The sequence below is a fragment of the Hyla sarda genome, chromosome 4 (assembly GCF_029499605.1).
Source record: "Hyla sarda isolate aHylSar1 chromosome 4, aHylSar1.hap1, whole genome shotgun sequence".
NCBI lineage: Eukaryota > Metazoa > Chordata > Amphibia > Anura > Hylidae > Hyla > Hyla sarda.
This window is the reverse complement of record NC_079192.1, coordinates 304655558-304679956: the sequence shown is the minus strand read 5'-3', so window position 1 is coordinate 304679956 and position 24399 is coordinate 304655558. Positions and strand designations below refer to the sequence as shown.

Sequence of the window (24399 nt, the reverse complement as noted above, 5' to 3'; positions counted from 1 at the left end):
TATATAGAATCGACGTATATGTCTGGCCCCCGCATCGCTTCTATATATCTTGCCCCCTGCTGCTCTATATAAGTCTTGCCTCCCTCAGCGCATATATATATTGTCCCCCACAGCACATTTATATAGGTATTGCTCCCTGCAGCACACACATATATATATATATATATATATATATATATATATATATTGTCCCCTGCAGTGCATGTGTATATTTATATATATATTCCCCCCGCAGCGGTCTCATAAGCCCCCAACAGCGCTATGAATGAAAAGTATTCTATTAGCAGCGCATTGAGCTGGGAAGCCGGCCATCTCGATGCGCTGCTGAAAGAATACTTTTCTTTCATATCACTGGCTGCATATGTACATGGAAGCAAAGTGGGGGCCGGATAACACTATATGTCTCGCCCCCACAGCGCTTCTATAATCATATGCCTCCGCAGTGCTATGAATGAAAAGTATTCTAACAGCAGCGCATCTGGCCGGGAAGCCAGCCAGGGCGATGCGCTGCTGAAAGAATACTTGACATGCATAGCGCTGCAGCTGCATCTGTATATAGATGCGCTGCGGGGGTCAGACATATATCCATATGTCTGGCCCCCACAGTGCTTTTATAATCATATGCCTTCGCAGCGCTATGAATGAAAAGTATTATAACAGCAGTGCATCTGGCCGGGAAGCCGTCCGGCCCGATGCGCTGCTGAAAGAATACTTCTCACTCATAGCGCTGCGGCAGCATATGATTATAGAAGCGCTGTGGGGGCCAGACATATGGCTATATGTCTGACCCCCGCAGCGCATCTATATACATATGGGGGGGAATAAGGATACTCACTGAAGTTTAAAAACCCCACTGGGAGCCCTGAATGGCTCCTCGGTACCGGCCATTCAGGGCTCCCGGCGGGGAATTTAAAAATGAAAGTAAAATACATCACAGGGAAGCGGAGCATGACGCCTGCTCTCCTGTTTAATAACTTCTAATTACATCGAGTCTCAGAAGTGAGACCCGGTGCTATCATTCCCTCAGCCCCTGTGCTACAACCCCCATCATGGAACGGAGTCTGTTCCATGATGGGGGTAGTAGTATAAACACTAATGTGGCCTCCCCAGCCACCGGCAGACTCCCGCAGCAGGGGAACTACTACTCCCATCATGGAAAACAAGTCTGTTCTGGAGTAGTAATAGTCTCGACTGTAGGAGTCTGTAGGCAGAGGTGTTAAAATGGCCATACATGTTGGATGTTATAACGGGTCTTAACGGATGAATATGCCTGTTATTTTGACGGACGTTATTCAGCCGTTAGCACCCGTCATATCATCCGTTATTATACATCCATTTTTAGACAGGAAACGGATGTTTAATAATGGATGAAAACTCATAGTGTGAAAGGAGCCTAAGTTAGTGTTTCCCAACCAGGGGGACTCCAGCTGTTGCAAAACTACAACTCCTTGCATGCACCAACAGCCTTTGGCTGTCCAGGCATGCTGGGAGTTGCAGTTTTGCAACAGCTGAAGGTACCCTAGTTGGGAAACACTAATGGTTTAGACCCCACTAACTGTTGAAATGAGTGAAGAGAAGCACATGGTTAAGAGCTTCTCTCCCCAGTTTGCTTTCCTTCCTGCTGCAAAGCTCCATAGACTAATAATGGAACTTGTTTTGTGCAGCAAGATGGATAAGGTAGCGAGCTGGGGAGAAAAGTGCTTAAAGGGTTTTCCAGCAATAAAAAAACTGAGAAATTTTCTTCCAAATACAGTACCACATCTGCCCACAGGTATGGCTCCATTCATTTTAAGGAGAACTCTGGTATCGAACATCTTATGCCCTATCCCCTCCATGCATCTCTATCCCATAGAGATACGTGGAGGTCGCTCCGTGCATAGACAGAGTCAGCATGCCAGGCAGGAGATTGCGGGGACATCATATAAACCTCCATATGATTTGTACTGACAATGTCCACTTCCAATAAGTCATATGAGCCCTAACTGTAAACAGTTATTACCGTATTGTTAAATAATCGTGTTAAAGGGCTTGGCTGGGATTTGAAAGGGTTTTTAGGTTTAACAAACCCTTAAGGCATCAGTTTGTGCGTATAACTATAACTTCTTGGCTATATTTTTAATAGGGATACAAGGTGCATAACTTTAGAAATTTGACATGCTGCTTGTTTGCAGCCTAAACATTTTGAGTATATATGTAAACAAAAATATACTAGGTGATACACGGTGCATAACTTTAGAAACTTGACATGCTGCTTGTTTGCAGGCTAAATATTTTGAGTATATATGTAAACAAAAATATACAAGGTTATACAAGGGGCATAACTTTAGAAATTTGGCATGCTGCTTGTTTGCAGGCTAAATATTTAACATATATAATGTAAACCAAAACATACTAAACTACTCATTATGTAATGTGGGAGTTTATCTCAGTAGAGATGGGCAAAAGGCATAAAACACCAATCAAAGAAAATGTTCAAATGCAGGGCTTCTCATGCAGTTTATTGTCCAAGCGCAAAATACAGCTGCACTTATCTTTGCACAAAACTAAGCAAAACCTGCTTGTCCAGAGCTGGATAAATACTTTAAGTGGCCCTCAAATGGCCTACTACTGGCCACTCCATAAAACATACTGTAAAGTTGTTACTTCACACCACTGCCACTTATTACAAAGTCCTCTTTTAGAGGCAGCAGCCTTTCAGAATACAATTCCCATCTGAGGATTTGGTTCTTCTCAGCCTTCCTAGTTTTAATACCCAGTACCATCTACACTCAGCACCTGTGCTGACCAGGGCTCATCTTAAACCTTGTGTGGCCCACAAAGTTGAACAAAAGGCCCCACTGACAATTCTGCCTTTGATTCTGTAAGAATCCAGGCCTGAAAATATGACTTACCGAATGTCCCTAGCAAGCTAACTTTTGATTTACATAGCATTGCCATTTGGAAAAGCTTTTGACATGTCCTGGTTTCAGGAGAATGATCCGTGAGAAGTTTGCCCTCAGGTGCATTCTCTCCTGACTGTCATGTGATGGAGACAATCTTATAATGTAAGTCTATGGAGCAGGGAGTGAAGCACTAGGCAGCATGGACTTCTCCCGGACCCTTTATATGATCAGCAGATGTCTAAACACTCAGAACTTCGCCAATCAAAGCTTTTGACATGTCCCCAGGACACAAATACACTTTAATTCTTTCCTGGCTTTCCCATATCTCATCCACTTTTCCTTGGAAGTGATATGTGCCTCCTGAAACCTGCTTGCTACATATGACAGTTAACTTGGAGAAATATAGCAATCCCCAACCACTATACCTGTCACTGTGTTACAGTAAGTATACAAAGTGTACAGCTAATTGCTTATAGTATAGTATAGTATAGTATACCTAGTATCCAGTAAAGATGTCCTAATCTCCACAGGGTTAATTGCCTCTTACATAACATTGATGGGTAAGCGCTGCAATTGAGAGATAATCATAGTGTGACTGCGTTGATGATCTTAGCTGGTGAGCGACATCAGGAAGGAAGAGGATTAAAGTTCATGTATAATGGTAATTAGATTTTAATGAATATAGGTAGTATAAAAATCATTTATTAGTACCTGTAAGCTTACAGAAATAAGCTTATGTTTCCAATCTTATGTCTAAATCTTAAAGCAACACTGTCATGAACGTTCACACGTAACATAATGATCTAAAGCAGTGGTTTAATGTGGACCTCTAGATGTATAAAAACAGCAACACCCAGACAATAGCAAATACCTGTCTAATAGGTCCCTTACCTGCTCTGATCCAGAGTGTATGTGTAGCCTCCAAAAACACAGATGTTGGTGTCACGATGCCGGCTGGCAGGTAGTGGATCCTCTGTGCCAGAGAGGGATGGAGAGGACCGCGCTAGTGGACCGGTTCTAAGCCACTACAGGTTTTCACCAGAGCCCGCCGCAAAGCGGGATGGTCTTGCTGCGGCGGTAGTGACCAGGTCGTATCCACTAGCAACGGCTTACCTCTCTGGCTGCTGAAGATGCTGAATATAGGCGCGGTACAAGGGAGTAGGCAGAAGCAAGGTCGGACGTAGCAGAAGGTCGAGGCAGGCAGCAAGGATCGTAGTCAGGGGCAACGGCAGGAGGTCAGGAACACGGGCTAGGAACAGACAAGGGAACGCTTTCACTAGGCACTAAGGCAACAAGATCCGGCCAGGGAGTGCAAGGGAGGAGACTAGATATAAGCAGGGAACAGGTGGGAACCAATTAAGCTAATTGGGAAGATTGGGCCAGGCACCATCATTGGTGCACTGGCCCTTTAAATCGCAGAGACCCGGCGCGCGCGCGCCCTAGGGAGCGGGGCCGCGCGCGCCGGGACAGGACCGAGGGAGAGCGAGTCAGGTACGGGGACCGGGGTGCGCATCGCGAGCGGGCGCTACCCGCATCGCGAATCGCACCCCGGCTGAAGGCGGGACCGCAGCGCACCCGGTCAGTGGATCTGACCGGGGCGCTGCAACAACGAAGATGAGGCGAGCGCTCCGGGGAGGAACGGGGACCCGGAGCGCTCGGCGTAACAGTACCCCCCCCCTTGGGTCTCCCCCTCTTCTTGGGGCCAAAGAACCTGAGAAAGAAAAACTCAATTTTTTCGTGATGAGGTCCGATGCAAATTAGGAGGGGTTCTGTGTGGAAACGTACGAGACAGTCCAATCTTTTATTGTAAAAACAATAGATGTAGAGGGGTCTGGCGAGACTGGTCACAGGAACGTAGAACCTGTTGATGAGAGAGGCCAAAAAAAATTTTCCTGCAGATCCGGAATCCAAGAAGAGCATAGTAGAGAAGGAGAAGGTAGAGGCAGATATCCGCACAGGCACAGTAAGGCGTGGAGAAGCAGAGTTGACATCAAGAACTGTGTCACCTTTGTGCGGAGTCAGCGTACGTCTTTCCAGGCGGGGAGGACGGATAGGACAATCCTTCAGGAAGAGTTCGGTACCGGCATAGTACAGGCAAAGATTCTCCATGCGGCGTAGTGTCCTCTCTTGAGGTGTCAAGCAAGACCGGTCAACTTGCATAGCCTCCGCGGCGGGAAGCACAGGAACAGATTGCAGAGGACCAGAGGGGAGAGGAGCCGGAGAGAAAAAACGCTTCGTGCGAACAAAGTCCATATCCAGGCGGAGCTCCAGACGCCATCCGGAAGAACGCATGTCAATGCGAGTGGCAAGGTGAATGAGTTCATGTAGGTCAGCAGGAGTCTCTCGTGCGGCCAGAACATCTTTAATGTTGCTGGATAGGCCTTTTTTAAAGGTCGCGCAGAGAACCTCACTATTCCAAGACAACTCGTAAGCAAGAGTACGGAACTGAATGGCGTACTCGCCAACGGAAGAAACACCCTGGGCCAGGTTCAGCAGGGCAATCTCGGCTGAAGAAGCTCGGGCAGGTTCCTCAAAGACACTTCGAATTTCCGAGAAGAAGGAGTGTACAGAGGCAGTGACGGGGTCATTGCGGTCCCAGAGCGGTGCGGCCCATGACAGGGCTTTTCCAGACAGAAGGCTGACTACGAAAGCCACCTTAGACCTTTCAGTAGGAAACTGGTCCGACATCATCTCCAAGTGCTGGGAACATTGCGAAAGAAAGCCACGGCAATACTTAGAGTCCCCATTAAATTTGTCCGGCAAGGACAGGCAGAGGCTAGGAGTGGCCACTCGCTGCGGAGGAGGTGCAGGAGCTGGCGGAGGAGAAGATTGCTGGAGAAGTTGCGACTGAAGTTGGTGCGAAATGGTGGACATTTCCGACAGCTGACGGGTTAGAAGGGCGATCAGTCGGGCTTGCTGGGCGGCCACCGTGGTGAGGTCAGCGACAACTGACAGAGGAACTTCAGCGGGATCCATGGCCGGATCTACTGTCACGATGCCGGCTGGCAGGTAGTGGATCCTCTGTGCCAGAGAGGGATGGAGAGGACCGCGCTAGTGGACCGGTTCTAAGCCACTACAGGTTTTCACCAGAGCCCGCCGCAAAGCGGGATGGTCTTGCTGCGGCGGTAGTGACCAGGTCGTATCCACTAGCAACGGCTTACCTCTCTGGCTGCTGAAGATGCTGAATATAGGCGCGGTACAAGGGAGTAGGCAGAAGCAAGGTCGGACGTAGCAGAAGGTCGAGGCAGGCAGCAAGGATCGTAGTCAGGGGCAACGGCAGGAGGTCAGGAACACGGGCTAGGAACAGACAAGGGAACGCTTTCACTAGGCACTAAGGCAACAAGATCCGGCCAGGGAGTGCAAGGGAGGAGACTAGATATAAGCAGGGAACAGGTGGGAACCAATTAAGCTAATTGGGAAGATTGGGCCAGGCACCATCATTGGTGCACTGGCCCTTTAAATCGCAGAGACCCGGCGCGCGCGCGCCCTAGGGAGCGGGGCCGCGCGCGCCGGGACAGGACCGAGGGAGAGCGAGTCAGGTACGGGGACCGGGGTGCGCATCGCGAGCGGGCGCTACCCGCATCGCGAATCGCACCCCGGCTGAAGGCGGGACCGCAGCGCACCCGGTCAGTGGATCTGACCGGGGCGCTGCAACAACGAAGATGAGGCGAGCGCTCCGGGGAGGAACGGGGACCCGGAGCGCTCGGCGTAACAGTTGGATTGAGGTTAGGATAAAAGATATGGACAATCCGGACGGCGCCTTCCTTAGGAATTGAAGAAAATTGCCAAAGCGTATAAAAAGGCCTTTTTATACGCTTTGGCAATTTTCTTCAAATCCTAAGGAAGGCGCCGTCTGGATTGTCCATATCTTTTATCCTAACCTCAATTTCTTACCGGACCGAAGAGTCACGGGAAAAGGACGCCGAGGCTGCCACCTATCACCGGCTCAGCGAGTCTACATGCCATCAAAGGTGTTGCACTCTCAGTGCAACACCACATGGTAAGGTGCATTATTTTTATCCACCTTACTGATATATCCCGCAATATTTCACTAGGAGCGCACCTCTCTTTTTTCATTTTACTTCAAAAACACAGATGTAGCTCTGTTAAAGTCAATCTCCTGAACTTCTCCAAAGCACTAAGAAAAGCAGCACTTTGAATATGCAGCAAGCTAAGAAGGTTTGCAAATAATATAGATTGACAATGTGTATACACCATGATAGTTGATAAATGGAGATAAGATAAGGATCATCAGCACTCACCATGCAATTTGGAATTTAGAAATTTAGGTCAGTGATTTACAAGCAGGCAACCATTGTTACTATTCGCTGTTGCAATTCCACATTGCATGGTGAGTGTTCTTCATTCACCAAGATTCCAGATATCTGTATGTATAATGGGGCATCACCTCTCACTCCTTTGCTCCTGAACCTTACTTCCCCCCCAGGCTTGCTCCCTTCTTACTTCTTCTGGTGGTGGGGGACTATCTTGGCAGATTTCTTAATTAACAAAAAAACTAATGTCAATGGATACTTTGTGGATCGTTATCATCCTCCACAATCTGAACATTTTTTCTCCCACCAGATGTTCTCTTTCTTTCCCTCCTTAGTTCTCGGCAATACGGCAACATCTAGTTTGTACAGTATGGAGATTACTAGTGTTGCTCGCGAATATTCGCAATGCGAATTTTATTCGCGAATATCGCATATTCTCGAATTCGCGAATATTCGCGAATATAGCACTGTATATTCGTAATTACGAATATTCTTTTTTTTTTCTTTACTTTATTTTTTTTTTTCACAGTATACATCACAGTGATCATCCCTTTCTGCTTCCAGCTTGTGTGGTGTAAAGAAGGCTTTAATACTACTGTGTTCGCATATGCGAATTTTCGCTTGTGTTAATTTATGTATATGCTAATTTTCGCATATGCTAATTTTCGCATACGCTAATTTTTTGCATATGCGAAAATAAATCGAGAATATTACAAATATGCGAATATTCGCGAATATATGACGAATATTCGTCCATTTATTCGCGAATATTCGCGAATTCGAATATGGCCTATGCCGCTCAACACTAGAGATTACAACCTTTTTTGGATTATACATGTACTTTGTTCGTACAACCTGTGTGAATTATAACTGTATTCCCATGACTTGGGACTGAACTTTATTTAGTCTGCATAATTTGTATAGCCCTTAAAATTGCAGTTTTAGCTAACAAAGTAAGTGAATTGTGAAAATTATAAGCCAGAATTCAGAAAAGCATGTTTTTACAATCACGGATAATTGAATTATCTACAATTTGCCCTACATAGTGGTGTGATACAAAAATATACAAAAAAACAATGTAGAATTCTAATTTAATGATACTTTATTCAGTTTATTTGTAAAATTTCTATGTTTGCTTATATTTTTGCATCCCATATTTGCATATGAGTGTTCTTAAGTAAAGGCTACTCTGAGATGACCTGAAATATTTTTAGGACCAAACGTTACACAGCCAATAAAAGACCTTTCTGTTTAAATGACAGAGAAACAGAGCCTCATTTCACATAAAACTATCTGCAGTTGGCATAAAGTGCAGTGAATACAGACTGCTAGTACTCATAGAACTCGTGGAGGTGTAATTCAAGCCAAACCAAGGCACAAATTAAAGGGATACTGCAGTAAAAGACAATTTATTTCCTATCCAAAGCATAGGGGATAAGTGTCCGGATCCCCTGTGATCTACTGCATGGCGCTCTGGCCCTCCAGATATCTCCAGACTCACATACAGGTCAATGGAGGGCACGTGTCTACCCCCGCTCCTTGCGCAAGGAGAGCCTTAGAGCCGTGCAAGAGTTGTTGAACCCCCTGCGATCATACACTTATCTCCTATCCTTTGGATAGGGGATAAATTGTCCTTCACTGCAGTACCCCTTTAATTCCCTCTTAGTTTTCCCAACTTAAAGAACTATTCAGTCTTTGGAGCGCATGAAAACAATTACTGTCTATACTGATTGTATGAATACAATCAAAACTTTACCTTGGTCATTTCCTTGCGCAGACTACTCCTGATCTAGGCCGTGTTTTGTGTTGACAGATTTTTTAATTCCTTTGTTTATTTACTTAGAGAAAACTGAGAACAATATGCAGTAACAATGTTCGAACTATTGATGTCATACCAAAGGGCATAATATTATGGCCATGAGATGACACTGAGTCACATTCATGGGAACTGTTTTCATAGATATGTAAGGAGAAGGACAGGCTGGATATTTACTTATCTAATCCTTTACTTCCTCATAAGGATAAAACATTGCTTTTAGTTTATATGGTTGGGATGATCCTGTCTAGTTAACCAAGACTTTGCTATTTTTATGTAAACTTTTGTACTACCAAATATTATGTAGTATATTTTGGCTAAAATATAGTAAGCAAGGCAAAAGCTGTGAAGCCATACGAACTTCAAAACTGAAGTACCTATACACCTTTAATACTGTAGTTGTTAACTGAATGCTTATTTGTCCAACAGCTATATTCCTGTCTTTTACATACAAATACCTGTGTGTTTGTGCTTGTTTTGGATGTAGAGTGGAGCTATCTGCAGGCAGACACCTCTGGTGGTGGTTTATGTCTCATGTGTACAGGATGGGTGATTGTAAGTTAAGATGTTTGATCTTTTTTTTTTTTCTCAAAGTTATCCGTCAGGGAAAAGTTTAGGGGTTTCCATGCACTGAAATTGGTGGGTTTGACCAACTTTTCTCTAATGTATATGAGTTTTTTAATACTGAAGTGCAAGAGATTGAAATAAAAGGGGTACTCCAGGAAAATATATAAATAATCAAAGCCACCACAGTACCTGGCTATGTTCCCTGTAAACCATTCTGTACTATATGCATGGCACATGGCCATTTTTCCCCTTGCCTACATCTCACAGCAATCATTGCAGCTCTGCTCTTCCAGCCAGCTCACTCTCTGAGAGCAGCCCCCATCCTCCTGCTCTGAGCAGCAGAGAGAAATTCAGTGTGTGATTGGCTGAGGCTGTACACACCTCCCAGTTCTCAGCACTAAAGGGAGCATGACTCCTCAGTACAGGGCAGAAAACACATGGTCTTTGTCTCTCAGGAGGGTGGGGGCTGCTTTTAGAGAGGGATGTGGACAGAGTGGATGGCTGGATGATGTCATTCCCTCACTCCCTGCATGTAAGTAACAGCCAAAGAGGGAAACTGCTCTATATAGCTAATGAATTATATTTAAACAGTTAAATAGGTTGACGAGAGGGAAAGAATGTGCTATGAGTTTAGTTCCCCTGTAATACCCCTTTAAAGGAGATATCTCCTGTACAAAATTTTTCAGTATAATACCCGTCTACCTGCTTTAGGCCACAGCATTGGTTGCCCAAGCTCAATGCATCACACTGCTACTCGGCCAAGGATTTGCTGACAGGCATTGTGATGCGCTGACCGCAGCCGGGCCAGGAAGAAGATGGCAGTGGAAGGTTGGAGCAGGTGAGTCTTCTATATTGTTTTATTTGCAGGCAGCCCGGGCATTATACTAAAAAACTAATGTACATGAGACTTCTTTGTTAACTTTTTTGCTTTTATTAGGGATGGACAAATGACTGGTTAAAGTTTAAGAGCAATTTCAGGGTGCTCTAATACTCAGTATCCTCAGGATACTTTTCATACCAAGATTTGTGACTTTGACCTGTATTCCATGCTTCCATCACCACTTGAAGTTCCTTCCTATCAAACATCATCTACAGTCGGTGAGCTTGTTCATTTTCTATATTGACTTCAGGGAACCCCACTGATCACCTCGGTTCAAGTGGCTCTCCAGCTGTTGGAAAGCTAAAACTCCCATCATGTCTGAAGAGCCTGAGGCATTTGGGAGTTGTAGTATTGTAACAGCTGGAGAGCCACAGATTAAGGTACAGTTTTACCCATCATCACTGCAGAACTTACAAGTGACTACAGCAGTGATGGGACAGTCAGGAAAATAAACAATATCAGTGACATCTTCTGTTGTGCAACAGCTGAAGTGGAGCAGATTGGAAAACACCAATCTAAACAAATATTCCTCAACCCATCAGTGATGTATTTTAGTTTTTTGCTGCCCTAGGCCGCCCCTTTCCCAATCACCCCCTGGCCCCCACCCCTCGGCATTGGTGTATAGTATATGTATGTATGTATGGCTGGTGTATGTATGATAGATGTATGCATGACAGATGTGTATATGACTGGTGTATGTATGATAGATGTATGTAAGTATGATAGATGTGTGTATGTATGATAGATATGTGTATGTATGATAGATGTACGATATATGTGTGATCTATCATACATACACCCACCTATCATACATACACACACATCTATCAAACATACATACACACACATTCATACATACATATACACATCATTTATATACACACACTATACATATACACACACTTCATATATACATACACACATCATACATATACACATTTCATATACATACATACACACACACCTCATACATACATATACACCCCCCCTCTCATCCTCAGTGTCCTCATCACTCCTCATCACCCCCATAAACCCCCTGCCGCACCTCTTCTTATGACTATTATAACTCCCCCCCACACCTCTCCTCATCACCCCATAACCCCCCTCACCTCCCCTCATCACCCCCATAACCCCCTCACCTCTCCTCATCACCCCCATAACTCCCCGGCATCTCTCTTCACCACCCCCATAGCCCCCTCTGGCACCTCTCCTCATCACCCCCATAACCCCTCCCCTTCACCTCTCCTCATCATCCCCATAACTCCCTCCCCACACCTCTCTTTATCACCCCATTACCCCACCCCCACTTCACCTCTCCTCATCACCCCCATAAGACCCCCCCCTGCACCTCTCCTCATCACCCCCTGCTGCTCCTGCCACTGCACAGGGGGATCACCTCTGCCGGAGATCGCTCAGGAACGGAGGCAGGGACAGGTTTGCGCGGGGCATTGCTACCCCCATCAGCCCCTGGCCTGTCCGGCCCTGCCCTGATTTTTAAAGGGCCCACGCCCTAGAAAAACGTAATTTTAAATAAATGTGCTGGTAGTGATGAGGCCGGGCCCTTGGGCAGCATTTGAGTGCCCGGCCTGCTGCAGTAGTGTGTAGGAGAGTGGCAGGCCGACTATGGGGTCTGGTCGCCATAGTGACCGTTGCAACCTCTATAGTTACGCCACTGTAAGTATGTTGTTGTTTTTTTCAGAATATTAAACATTTTTGAGGTTGCTTGCCAATTCCTGATTCATCTGCTCATAAGTAGCAAATGCCAGCTTTCATGAGGGGGTATCACACCTACAAATGATAACTTTTCTATTTAAAAGAATATATCAACAAATTCTTCTTGACTGGGCAATCGCTGCACATGTTTACACTGGCCAATGATTGTGAACTTATATTATATTATTAAACACAATAAAACCATACACAATAAATAAAAACAATAACACAGCCCTAATTGCTGCTAAGATCTGCAGACACCATTGTATAGCTGTTAAGGTAAAAAGACAAACTGTACCTTTTCTGGTTGTTACCAAACTAATAAAATGTTATTTCTCAGCCTAGTGTTAAAGGGTGTATTCCATGATTTTTTTTTTATTTGACTATACTACAGGAGCTGTAAAGTTAGTGTAATTTATAATATAGTGTCTGTACCTGTGTGTGATGGTTTTTCTCACAATTCTTCTGTGATTTTCACCCCAATATTTATTTTTAACAGCATACAAAATGACTGTTGTCTCGGATTTTTCCCACCTTGCAATGCGTCCGAGTCCTGACTCAGTAGTCAGCTGATGACAGGGAGCCTGTCTGCTTCAGTGGGTGGAGCGATCGCTTGGTGAGAGAGAGATCAATCTGCAACTAATGCAACAGCTGTAGGCACCCTGATTGAAAACCACAGGTCTTTTGAATGAATGCAGCTCACTTATGTTTCAATGGGTGGGGTGACTGATGTGTGGGAGGGAGAAAAATGGAATTCTTGGATTTGTAGTAAAAAAGTAAAGAAAACCAGTTCACTAAAAGTTAGCCACCGTGTTATGGTAATCCTTCCAAGTGCAGATCCTTCCTAAGCATGTCCATTACTGCCTGCCAGGTACGTACTAAAATCACCTTATGGTGGATAACCCCTTTAAGGAAGTGGAGCCAAGCTGCTCAAGTACCACAGTTTGGCATACCTCCTTACTCCCCCTCCTGTATTGATGTAAAGAGCCCTGAAGAGAGGGATGGAGATGTGGGAAAGCAGAAGGCGTTCCAGGCTGTGACAAATGAACAACTTGGCTCCACCTCCTTGACACTTGGTTAAGAAATACATTTTATAAGTTTGGCAACCACCATTAGCTCGAGGAAAGGTACAGCCTGATTTTATACCCCAAGGGATCATTCACACTGGCTGGCATTTATCATTATGTTTACACTTTTTTTTTTGTCAATTTGGCACTATTTTGGCGCAAGTGTCCTTTTATGCGCCTTTTGGTTTACACATTTCTTCTGATTTTGAGTTGCAGTCCACTGATTTTGGCAATACGCATGATATGGATGGGTTTTATGAACGCCGCTGTCACGATGCCGGCTGGCAGGTAGTGGATCCTCTGTGCCAGAGAGGGATTGGCGTGGACCGTGCTAGTGGATCGGTTCTAAGTCACTACTGGTTTTCACCAGAGCCCGCCGCAAAGCGGGATGGTCTTGCTGCGGCGGTAGTGACCAGGTCGTATCCACTAGCAACGGCTCAACCTCTCTGACTGCTGAAGATAGGCGCGGTACAAGGGAGTAGACAGAAGCAAGGTCGGACGTAGCAGAAGGTCGGGGCAGGCAGCAAGGATCGTAGTCGGGGGCAACGGCAGGAGGTCTGGAACACAGGCTAGGAACACACAAGGAAACGCTTTCACTGGCACAATGGCAACAAGATCCGGCGAGGGAGTGAAGGGGAAGTGAGGTATAAATAGGGAGTGCACAGGTGAACACACTAATTGGAACCACTGCGCCAATCAGCGGCGCAGTGGCCCTTTAAATCGCAGAGACCCGGCGCGCGCGCGCCCTAGGGAGCGGGGCCGCGCGCGCCGGGACAGGACAGACGGAGAGCGAGTCAGGTACGGGAGCCGGGATGCGCATCGCGAGCGGGCGCTACCCGCATCGCGGATCGCATCCCGGCTGGAGACGGTATCGCAGCGCACCGGGTCAGTGGAGCTGCCCGGAGCGCTGCGGTAGCGAGAGAGAAGCGAGCGCTCCGGGGAGGAGCGGGGACCCGGAGCGCTCGGCGTAACAGTACCCCCCCCCTTGGGTCTCCCCCTCTTCTTAGAGCCTGAGAACCTGAGGAGCAGACTTTTGTCTAGGATGTTGTCCTCAGGTTCCCAGGATCTCTCTTCAGGTCCACAGCCCTCCCAATCCACCAAAAAGAACCTTTTTCCTCTGACCGTCTTGGAGGCCAGTATCTCCTTCACTGAGAAGACGTCAGAAGAACCGGAGACAGGAGTGGGAGAAACTAACTTGGGAGAGAAACGGTTGATGATGAGTGGTTTAAGAAGAGAGACATGAAAGGCATTAGGAATACGGAGAGAAGGAGGAAGAAGAAGTTTGTAAGAGACAGGATTAATTTGGCACAAGACTTTGAAAGGACCAAGATAGCGTGGACCCAGTTTGTAACTGGGGACACGAAAGCGGACATATTTAGCGGAGAGCCATACCTTGTCTCCGGGAGCAAAAATGGGGGAGCTCTTCTTTTCTTATCGGCAAACTTTTTCATGCGAGATGAAGCCTGTAAAAGAGAATCTTGGGTCTCTTTCCATATGGTGGAAAGATCACGAGTCACTTCATCTACAGCGGGCAAACCAGAGGGCAAGGGAGTAGGGAGGGGGGGAAGAGGGTGACGGCCGTACACCACGAAAAATGGGGATTTGGAGGAAGATTCAGAGACTCTAAAGTTATACGAGAATTCGGCCCATGGTAGAAGATCTGCCCAATCATCCTGGCGGGAGGAAACAAAATGTCGTAAATAATCACCCAAGACCTGGTTAATTCTTTCTACTTGTCCATTGGATTGAGGATGATATGCAGAAGAAAAGTTTAATTTAATCTTGAGTTGTTTACAGAGAGCCCTCCAGAATTTTGACACGAATTGGACGCCTCTATCCGAGACTATCTATGTGGGCAACCCGTGAAGACGAAAAATGTGTACAAAAAATTGTTTAGCCAACTGAGGCGCTGAAGGAAGACCAGGAAGAGGGATGAAATGTGCCATCTTGGAGAATCGATCAACGACCACCCAAACAACAGTGTTGCCACGGGATGGGGGTAGGTCTGTAATAAAATCCATACCAATCAGAGACCAAGGCTGTTCGGGGACAGGCAGAGGATGAAGAAAACCAGCGGGCTTCTGGCGAGGAGTCTTATCCCGGGCACAGACAGAGCAGGCTCGCACAAAGTCCACGACATCCGTCTCCAGAGTCGGCCACCAATAGAAGCGAGAGATGAGTTGCACAGATTTCTTGATGCCTGCATGACCTGCGAGATGGGAGGAGTGACCCCATTTGAGGATTCCGAGGCGTTGGCGTGGAGAGACGAAGGTCTTTCCTGGAGGAGTTTTCCTGATGGAGGCTGGAGAAGTGGAAATCAGGCAGTCAGGAGGAATGATGTGTTGCGGAGAGAGTTCAACTTCCGAGGCATCCGAGGAACGAGAGAGAGCATCGGCCCTAATGTTCTTATCGGCAGGCCGAAAGTGAATTTCAAAATTAAATCGGGCAAAGAACAGAGACCACATGGCCTGGCGAGGATTCAGCCGTTGGGCAGACTGGAGATAGGAGAGGTTCTTGTGATCGGTGTAAATAATAACTGGAAATCTTGATCCCTCCAGCAGATGCCTCCATTCCTCAAGTGCTAATTTAATGGCTAGAAGCTCTCGATCCCCGATGGAGTAGTTCCTCTCCGCCGGAGAGAAGGTCCTAGAAAAAAAACCACAAGTAACAGCATGCCCGGAAGAATTTTTTTGTAGAAGGACCGCTCCAGCTCCTACAGAGGAGGCATCAACCTCCAATAGGAAGGGTTTAGATGGGTCAGGTCTGGAGAGCACGGGAGCCGAAGAAAAGGCAGACTTGAGCCGTTTAAAGGCGTCTTCCGCTTGAGGAGGCCAAGACTTGGGATTGGCATTTTTTTTGGTTAAAGCCACGATAGGGGCCACAACGGTAGAAAAATGTGGAATAAATTGCCTGTAATAATTGGCGAACCCCAAAAAACGTTGGATAGCACGGAGTCCGGAGGGGCGTGGCCAATCTAAGATGGCAGAGAGTTTGTCTGGATCCATTTGTAGTCCCTGGCCAGAGACCAAGTATCCTAGGAAAGGAAGAGATTGGCATTCAAACAGACATTTCTCTATCTTGGCATAAAGTTGATTGTCACGAAGTCTCTGAAGAACCATACGGACATGCTGGCGGTGTTCTTCTAGATTGGCAGAAAAAATCAGGATATCGTCCAGATATACAACAACACAGGAGTATAAGAGATCACGAAAAATTTCATTAACAAAGTCTTGGAAGACGGCAGGGGCGTTGCACAGGCCAAAGGGCATGACCAGATACTCAAAGTGTCCATCTCTAGTTTTAAATGCCGTTTTCCATTCATCCCCCTCTCTGATGCGGATGAGATTATAAGCACCTCTTAAGTCCAGTTTGGTAAAGATGTGGGCACCTTGGAGGCGATCAAAGAGTTCAGAGATGAGGGGTAGGGGGTAGCGGTTCTTTACCGTGATTTTATTAAGACCGCGGTAGTCAATGCAAGGACGTAGAGAGCCATCTTTTTTGGACACAAAGAAAAATCCGGCTCCGGCAGGAGAGGAGGATTTACGGATAAAGCCTTTTTTTAAATTTTCCTGGATGTACTCCGACATAGCAAGAGTCTCTGGGGCGGACAGAGGATAGATTCTGCCCCGGGGTGGAGTAGTGCCCGGGAGGAGGTCAATAGGACAATCATAAGGCCTGTGAGGAGGTAGAGTCTCAGCTTGTTTTTTGCAAAAAACATCCGCAAAGTCCATATAGGCCTTAGGGAGACCGGTTACAGGGGGAACCACAGAGTCACGGCAAGGGGTACTGGGAACCGGTTTTAGGCAGTCCTTGAAACAAGAGGGCCCCCAACTCTTGATCTCCCCAGTGGACCAATCCAGGGTTGGGGAATGGAGTTGAAGCCAGGGTAGTCCAAGGAGGATTTCGGAAGTGCAATTGGGGAGGACCAAAAATTCAATCTTCTCGTGATGAGGTCCGATGCACATTAGAAGGGGCTCCGTGCGGAAACGTATGGTACAGTCCAATCTTTCATTGTTTACACAATTGATGTAGAGGGGTCTGGCGAGACTGGTCACTGGGATGTTGAACCTGTTGACGAGAGAGGCCAAAATAAAATTTCCTGCAGATCCGGAATCCAAGAACGCCATAGTAGAGAAGGAGAAGGCAGAGGCAGATATCCGCACAGGCACAGTAAGACGTGGAGAAGCAGAGTAGACATCAAGGACTGTCTCACCTTTGTGCGGAGTCAGCGTACGTCTTTCCAGGCGGGGAGGACGGATAGGACAATCCTTCAGGAAGTGTTCGGTACTGGCACAGTACAGGCAGAGATTCTCCATGCGGCGTCGTGTCCTCTCTTGAGGTGTCAGGCGAGACCGGTCGACCTGCATAGCCTCCACGGCGGGAGGCACAGGAACGGATTGCAGGGGACCAGAGGAGAGAGGAGCCGGGGAGAAAAAACGCCTTGTGCGAACAAAGTCCATATCCTGGCGGAGCTCCTGACGCCTTTCGGAAAAACGCATGTCAATGCGAGTGGCAAGATGGATGAGTTCATGTAGGTTAGCAGGGATTTCTCGTGCGGCCAGAACATCTTTAATGTTGCTGGATAGGCCTTTTTTAAAGGTCGCGCAGAGGGCCTCATTATTCCAGGATAATTCTGAAGCAAGAGTACGGAATTGTACGGCGTACTCGCCAACGGAAGAATTACCCTGGACCAGGTTCAACAGGGCAGTCTCAGCAGAAGAGGCTCGGGCAGGTTCCTCAAAGACACTTCGAATTTCCGAGAAGAAGGAGTGTATAGAGGCAGTGACGGGGTCATTGCGGTCCCAGAGCGGTGTGGCCCATGACAGAGCTTTTCCAGACAGAAGGCTGACTACGAAAGCCACCTTAGACCTTTCAGTAGGAAACTGGTCCGACATCATCTCCAAGTGCAGGGAACATTGGGAAAGAAAGCCACGGCAGAATTTAGAGTCCCCATCAAATTTATCCGGCAAGGATAGTCGTAGACCAGAAGCGGCCACTCGCTGCGGAGGAGGTGCAGGAGCTGGCGGAGGAGATGATTGCTGAAGCTGTGGTAGTAGCTGCTGTAGCATCACGGTCAGTTGAGACAGCTGTTGGCCTTGTTGCGCTATCTGTTGTGACTGCTGGGCGACCACCGTGGTGAGGTCGGCGACAACGGGCAGAGGAACTTCAGCGGGATCCATGGCCGGATCTACTGTCACGATGCCGGCTGGCAGGTAGTGGATCCTCTGTGCCAGAGAGGGATTGGCGTGGACCGTGCTAGTGGATCGGTTCTAAGTCACTACTGGTTTTCACCAGAGCCCGCCGCAAAGCGGGATGGTCTTGCTGCGGCGGTAGTGACCAGGTCGTATCCACTAGCAACGGCTCAACCTCTCTGACTGCTGAAGATAGGCGCGGTACAAGGGAGTAGACAGAAGCAAGGTCGGACGTAGCAGAAGGTCGGGGCAGGCAGCAAGGATCGTAGTCGGGGGCAACGGCAGGAGGTCTGGAACACAGGCTAGGAACACACAAGGAAACGCTTTCACTGGCACAATGGCAACAAGATCCGGCGAGGGAGTGAAGGGGAAGTGAGGTATAAATAGGGAGTGCACAGGTGAACACACTAATTGGAACCACTGCGCCAATCAGCGGCGCAGTGGCCCTTTAAATCGCAGAGACCCGGCGCGCGCGCGCCCTAGGGAGCGGGGCCGCGCGCGCCGGGACAGGACAGACGGAGAGCGAGTCAGGTACGGGAGCCGGGATGCGCATCGCGAGCGGGCGCTACCCGCATCGCGGATCGCATCCCGGCTGGAGACGGTATCGCAGCGCACCGGGTCAGTGGAGCTGCCCGGAGCGCTGCGGTAGCGAGAGAGAAGCGAGCGCTCCGGGGAGGAGCGGGGACCCGGAGCGCTCGGCGTAACAGCCGCCTTTTATTGAAAAAGGTGCAAAAAAGGCGCCAAAAACCTACACCAGCCCAGACTTAGCTTTTTGGTATATTTGAAGAGTGAAATTTCAGAAAATGTGTACCTGCCCAAAATTTATCAAATGTTTTGCTAATATTTAATACATTTGTTGCTCCTACACATTACCAGCACACAAAAAAAAGGTGTAGAAAAATGCTTCACTGACACCTACAATGATAAATGCCGGCCTCTATGCTTATATCATAGCGGAGATTCCATCTGTAGTGGGTGCCGGCAGAACAAGCACTAGGACTACTTGAAAATGCGCCCTCTCCATAGATGGCAGTGCATCTCCAAGCTCATTCTGCATAAAGAATGAACATGTACATATTTGCAGCAAAGTCTGCGTCCGCAATTTCCGTAGAGTGATATAAATGGTGCAGAAAAATCCCAGAAAAAACAATGGGAGCTGATGCACTGTATTTTCGGCAGCGGAACTCTGAAGAAGGATTCAGCTCAGAAAAAACATAGTGGGGGTCATATTCAAAACTCTTCACATCAAAAATTTCACGTTTCGCAACAAGATTCTGGCGCAAAATTTTTTTTACATCAGATATTCAAAGTGCTTTACATGAGAATTATCCAAGGTTTACACTAGTCACACCAGTTTTGCAAAAGTGGGCGTGGCTATGTTAATTTCATGTTTTACATGATATTTTGAAAGGAGTGAGAGTCCATTTAACATAAAAAAATTTCACACCAGATTTTTGCTAGAGTAGAAACCACAGAAATGGTTGTAGTTTTATTTTTATATATATATATTTTTTTTCATTAGTTGTTTGGGGAAAAGGTGTTATTTAATCAGTTATTGAAAAATAAATAATTATTATTGGAAAATGTTATTAAAAAATAAATACATTTTTTTTTGTTTCATGGTCACTGCTCCTGAACTCACATTTAAGCCCTAGAAATGTTCTATTTATACAGTTATCGCTTGTCTGGGCACTAGTAATCATGGAATATTACATCAGATTCTTCCACCAGAATGTTCCGGGATGTAAAATTTGGCGCCAAACATGCACCAAATTTTGGCTCCTAACTCGGCAATTTTGGCACAAAAAAATCCATTATGGCGGCAATAACAAAAAAATTGTGACGCCAGATTTGGCAATTTTTGGTACAAAAAAAAATAATAATATAGTGGCACGAAAATGAACATATTTTCATATTTTCAAATCAGCACAAGAGACATTTAAAATTGAGGAGAAAAATAAGTGTAATTAATATCGGTTTAACAGAAATTACAGTCGTTTTTGAATATCTCCTCCAGTGTGAATTGGCCCTAAAAACTCTTCAGTGGCATCGGCAGCTCTTAGCAGAAAATACAACTGACAGATTCCCTTTAACCCCTTGCCGCAGAACGCCGGCTTTATACGGCGCTGCGGCACAGGGGGGTTATGAAGCGAGCTCAGGAGCTGAGCTTGCATCATACCCGCACGGTCCCGGTTGCTATCAGCAGCCAGGACCCATAGCTAATGCCGGACATCGCTGTTCCGGCAAATGTCCGGCATTAACTCTTTAGACGCAGCGATCAAAGTGGATCGCCGCATCTAAAAGTGAAAGTAAAAGTATCCCGGCAGCTCAGTCAGGCTGATCAGGACTTTGTGATATAATCGCGATGTCCCGATCAGCTAGGACGCAGCAGGAGGGTGGCTTACCTGCCTCCTGCATGTCTGAACGGCAATCGATTGCTGCAAGCCTGAAATCTAGGCTTGAGCAATCAGCCACCGATAACACCGATCAATGCAAAGCTATGGCTTTGCAGTGATCTGTGTAAAAGATCAGTGTGTGCAATGTTATAGGTCTCTATGGGAGCTATAACACTGCAAAAAAAAAAGTGAACAAAAAAGTTAATAAAGATCATTTAACCCCTTCCCTAGTAAAAGTTTGAATCACCTCCCTTTTCCCATAAAAAAAAACTGTGTAAATAAAAATAAACATATGTGGTATCTCCGCATGCGGAAATGTCCGAATTATAGAAATATATCATTAATTAAACTTTGAAAAAGTTCAAAATAGTGTATTTTTGGTCACTTTTATAACATAAAAAAATTAATAAAAAGGGATCAAAAAGTCTGATCAAAACAATAATGGTACCAATAAAAACTTCAGATCTCAGTGCAAAAGATGACTCCTCATACCGCCCTGTACATGGAACGATAAAAAAGTTATAGGGGTCAGAAGAGGACAATTTTAAACGTGTAAATTTTCCTGCATGTAGTTATGATTTTTTTCCGAAGTAATAAAAAATCAAACCTATATAAGTAGGGTATCATTTTAATCGTATGGACCTACAGAATAAAGAGAAGGTGTTATTTTTAATGAAAAATGTACTGCGTAGAAACAGAAGCCCCCAAAATTTACAAAATTGCGTTTTTTTCTTCCATTTTGTAGCACAATGATTTTTTTCCCGTTTCGCCGTAGATTTTTGGGTAAAATGACTGATGTTATTACAAAGTAGAATTTGTGGCGCAAACAATAAGCCATCATATGGATTTTAAGGTTCAAAATTGAAAGGGTTATGATTTTTAAAAGATAAGGAGGAAAAAAACGAAAGTGCAAAAATGGAAAAACGCTTTGTCCTTAAGGGGTTAAAGCAGTATTTCCCAACCAGGGTGTCTTACAGCTGTTAGAAAACTACAACTCTCAGCATGCCCGGACAGCCTTTGGCTGTCCAGGCATGCTGGGGGTTGTAGTTTTCCAATAGCTGAAAGCATCCTGGTTGGGAAACACTGTTTTTTTCAGTAATCAACCTTTATGAAAGGCCCTTACCGTACCTGAGGAATGTCCAGCATTATTCTATTCTACCCATGAAATTGATACAGTTAATTTATAACATTGTTCATCTGTAATATGATGCAGCTATTCTGATCTCGCTGTTACAGATATGATTGATAATATTCCTGGGAACAAATGCAAAGTAAATCTGATATGTTGTGTATGTATTATCAGTATTATTCTAAAGAATGTTTATTAAATTTTTTTTTAGATAAATGAAAAAGAAATCAGGATGAAAACTGAGGATAATGGCAGCAATAAAGCTATTCACCGCAGCCCCCGGCCACCAGGGACAATACAGTTGGAAGAAAAAGAAAAGAAAACAACCCCTCTACAAACTCGTTTAACTGAAAAGATAACGAAAACCTGTAGCTGTTCCTCAAAAAAAGCCAAAGATGCGCTGCTCAGTTTCCTGCCTGTGCTGAAATGGCTTCCGAAATACAAAGTAAAGGAAGACTTGCTGGGTGATGCCATGTCTGGCCTCATAGTGGGTGTTCTGCTAGTTCCACAGTCAATTGCTTATTCGCTTTTGGCTGGACAGGAACCTATCTATGGCCTTTACACCTCGTTTTTCGCATGCATTATATATTTTTTAATGGGAACTTCTAAGCATATTCATGTTGGAATCTTCGGGGTGCTGTGCTTAATGGTTGGTGAAGTTGTAGATCGAGAGCTACAAGCTGCAGGTTATGACAGATTGGATGACCAGGGAAGCCATCTTTCAACAGTGGCTGGTATTGTGACCAATGAAACCCTCGAGGCCAATCAGACTTCAAGAATGACTTGTGATAGAAGCTGCTATGCAATCACAGTAGGCGCTACCGTTACGTTTATGGCCGGTGTTTATCAGGTACGTTGTGAAAAGATATATCTAGTGTCTAAGACTAGTGCAAAGTAAGGCTGGAGTCACACGGTCGTTCAGATTTACTAAAACTCTCTAAGGGCTCGTTCACACGGATGGATCCGCCGACGATGGACCTTACAGTGTGCCTCTTTATGTGCCTGCTTGGAGCGGCAATCCGTTGCTACGAGCAGACACACTGCGATGTGCAAGTTGCCGTGCGCATGCGTCGTGTACTTGCACACATTACGGCCACTCCCCCTGCTTTCTGAGCTAGGCCGAGAGCAGCCGTGATGTGTAAGTATACTGCGCATGCGCGCGGCGAGTCGCATATCGCAGTGTCTTTGCTCGTAGTGGTGGATTGCCGCTCTGAGCAGGCACATATGGAGGCACACTGTAAGGTCCATTGTCGGCAGACCCGCAGTGTAAAATACGCTGTGGATCTGTCCGTGTGAACGAGTCCTATGGCTATGTTCACAAGGTGGAATGTCTACACAGAACATTTCTGTGCGGACATGCCACAGTCAGCGGAGCACCGGCACAATATTCCAGCACTAGGATCGCTTGGAAATGCGTCATCTAATAGACAGGAATGCATTTCCTTGCAGAATCTACTAAAACGTTGAGCAGGTTCATTGTATTTGCGGATGCCAGAATCAGGATTTCCGTGGCTAATGTCGTTGTATGCGGAAATTCTGCAGTGTGCACAGTGGAGAAAAATCTCATTGAAATCAATGGGACTCTGCTGCATAGGAATTTATGCAGAATTCTGCACGGACATTCTGCCACGTGAACATACCCTAATTGTTAGACATTGTAAACTTAGACTACATAGTTTAAGAATGCCACTGATTTATTTACAATGGCTCCGGCTATTTGATAAATCTACTGCAATCATTGACAGTTTATTCTAAGTTTACACTAAATATCAGTTGGTCGAAACTGTGCTAGAATTTTGGTGCTTTTTTTGGTGCACAGTGCCTCATCTACAGCCACCTCCTACTCCTTACCAAAGCTATGTTCCTTTTACCAAAGCCACCCTGCCTTTTTGAGCTTGACAGAAAAGTGCCTTAAATGGGCACTGTCAGATACAAAAACTTTTGATATGTTGTAAAGCATGTATAACCAATAGGTTTTGCAATTGCTTTCACTAGAAAATTTTCAGTATTTTATACTGAAAAAGCCAGTCAAACAACTGCCCCCCCTTCCTGCTTGGACATACACTAGTCCTGCTGTGTCCATGCATCATCACGTCATGGACACACGTCCTTGATTGACAGCTGTGAGCGCAGGGCTGTCAGCTGGAGGTAAAATCCTCCCACTGTCAGCTTGTGTCCCGTTACTGTCAGTGAGGACAAGTTGGGAGTTGTAGTTTTGCTAATGCTAGGGGAGATGTGAACAGACAGCATACTGAGGGAGGGGGCGGGGACCTGCACAGTGAGGCCACGCCCCCTCCATTTGAGAGGAATTCAGACTAGTGAGCTAAATTAAAAGTGTAATAAAAAATAAATAAAGGTGCTGGACACATAAAAATTTGATGTACATGGTCAAGATTAGGTACTGAGTGATAGATAAAAAAAAAAAAAAATAGTTGGATCTGACGGGTACGCTTTCAGTGTCTAAAACTCCATAGGGGACATTT

At 45.9% G+C, this 24399-nt stretch overlaps 1 protein-coding gene across 2 annotated transcripts in view; it reads left to right on the top strand.

Moving 5' to 3' along the window:
* Window positions 1-24399, top strand: part of SLC26A2 (solute carrier family 26 member 2) — a 123547-nt gene that overhangs the window by 62880 nt on the left and 36268 nt on the right. For both annotated transcript variants that reach the window (XM_056574742.1, XM_056574743.1), the window contains one exon: window positions 22128-22766. In XM_056574742.1, coding sequence (XP_056430717.1) covers window positions 22128-22766 — 639 coding nt within the window. The remainder of the gene's footprint in view (window positions 1-22127; window positions 22767-24399) is intronic.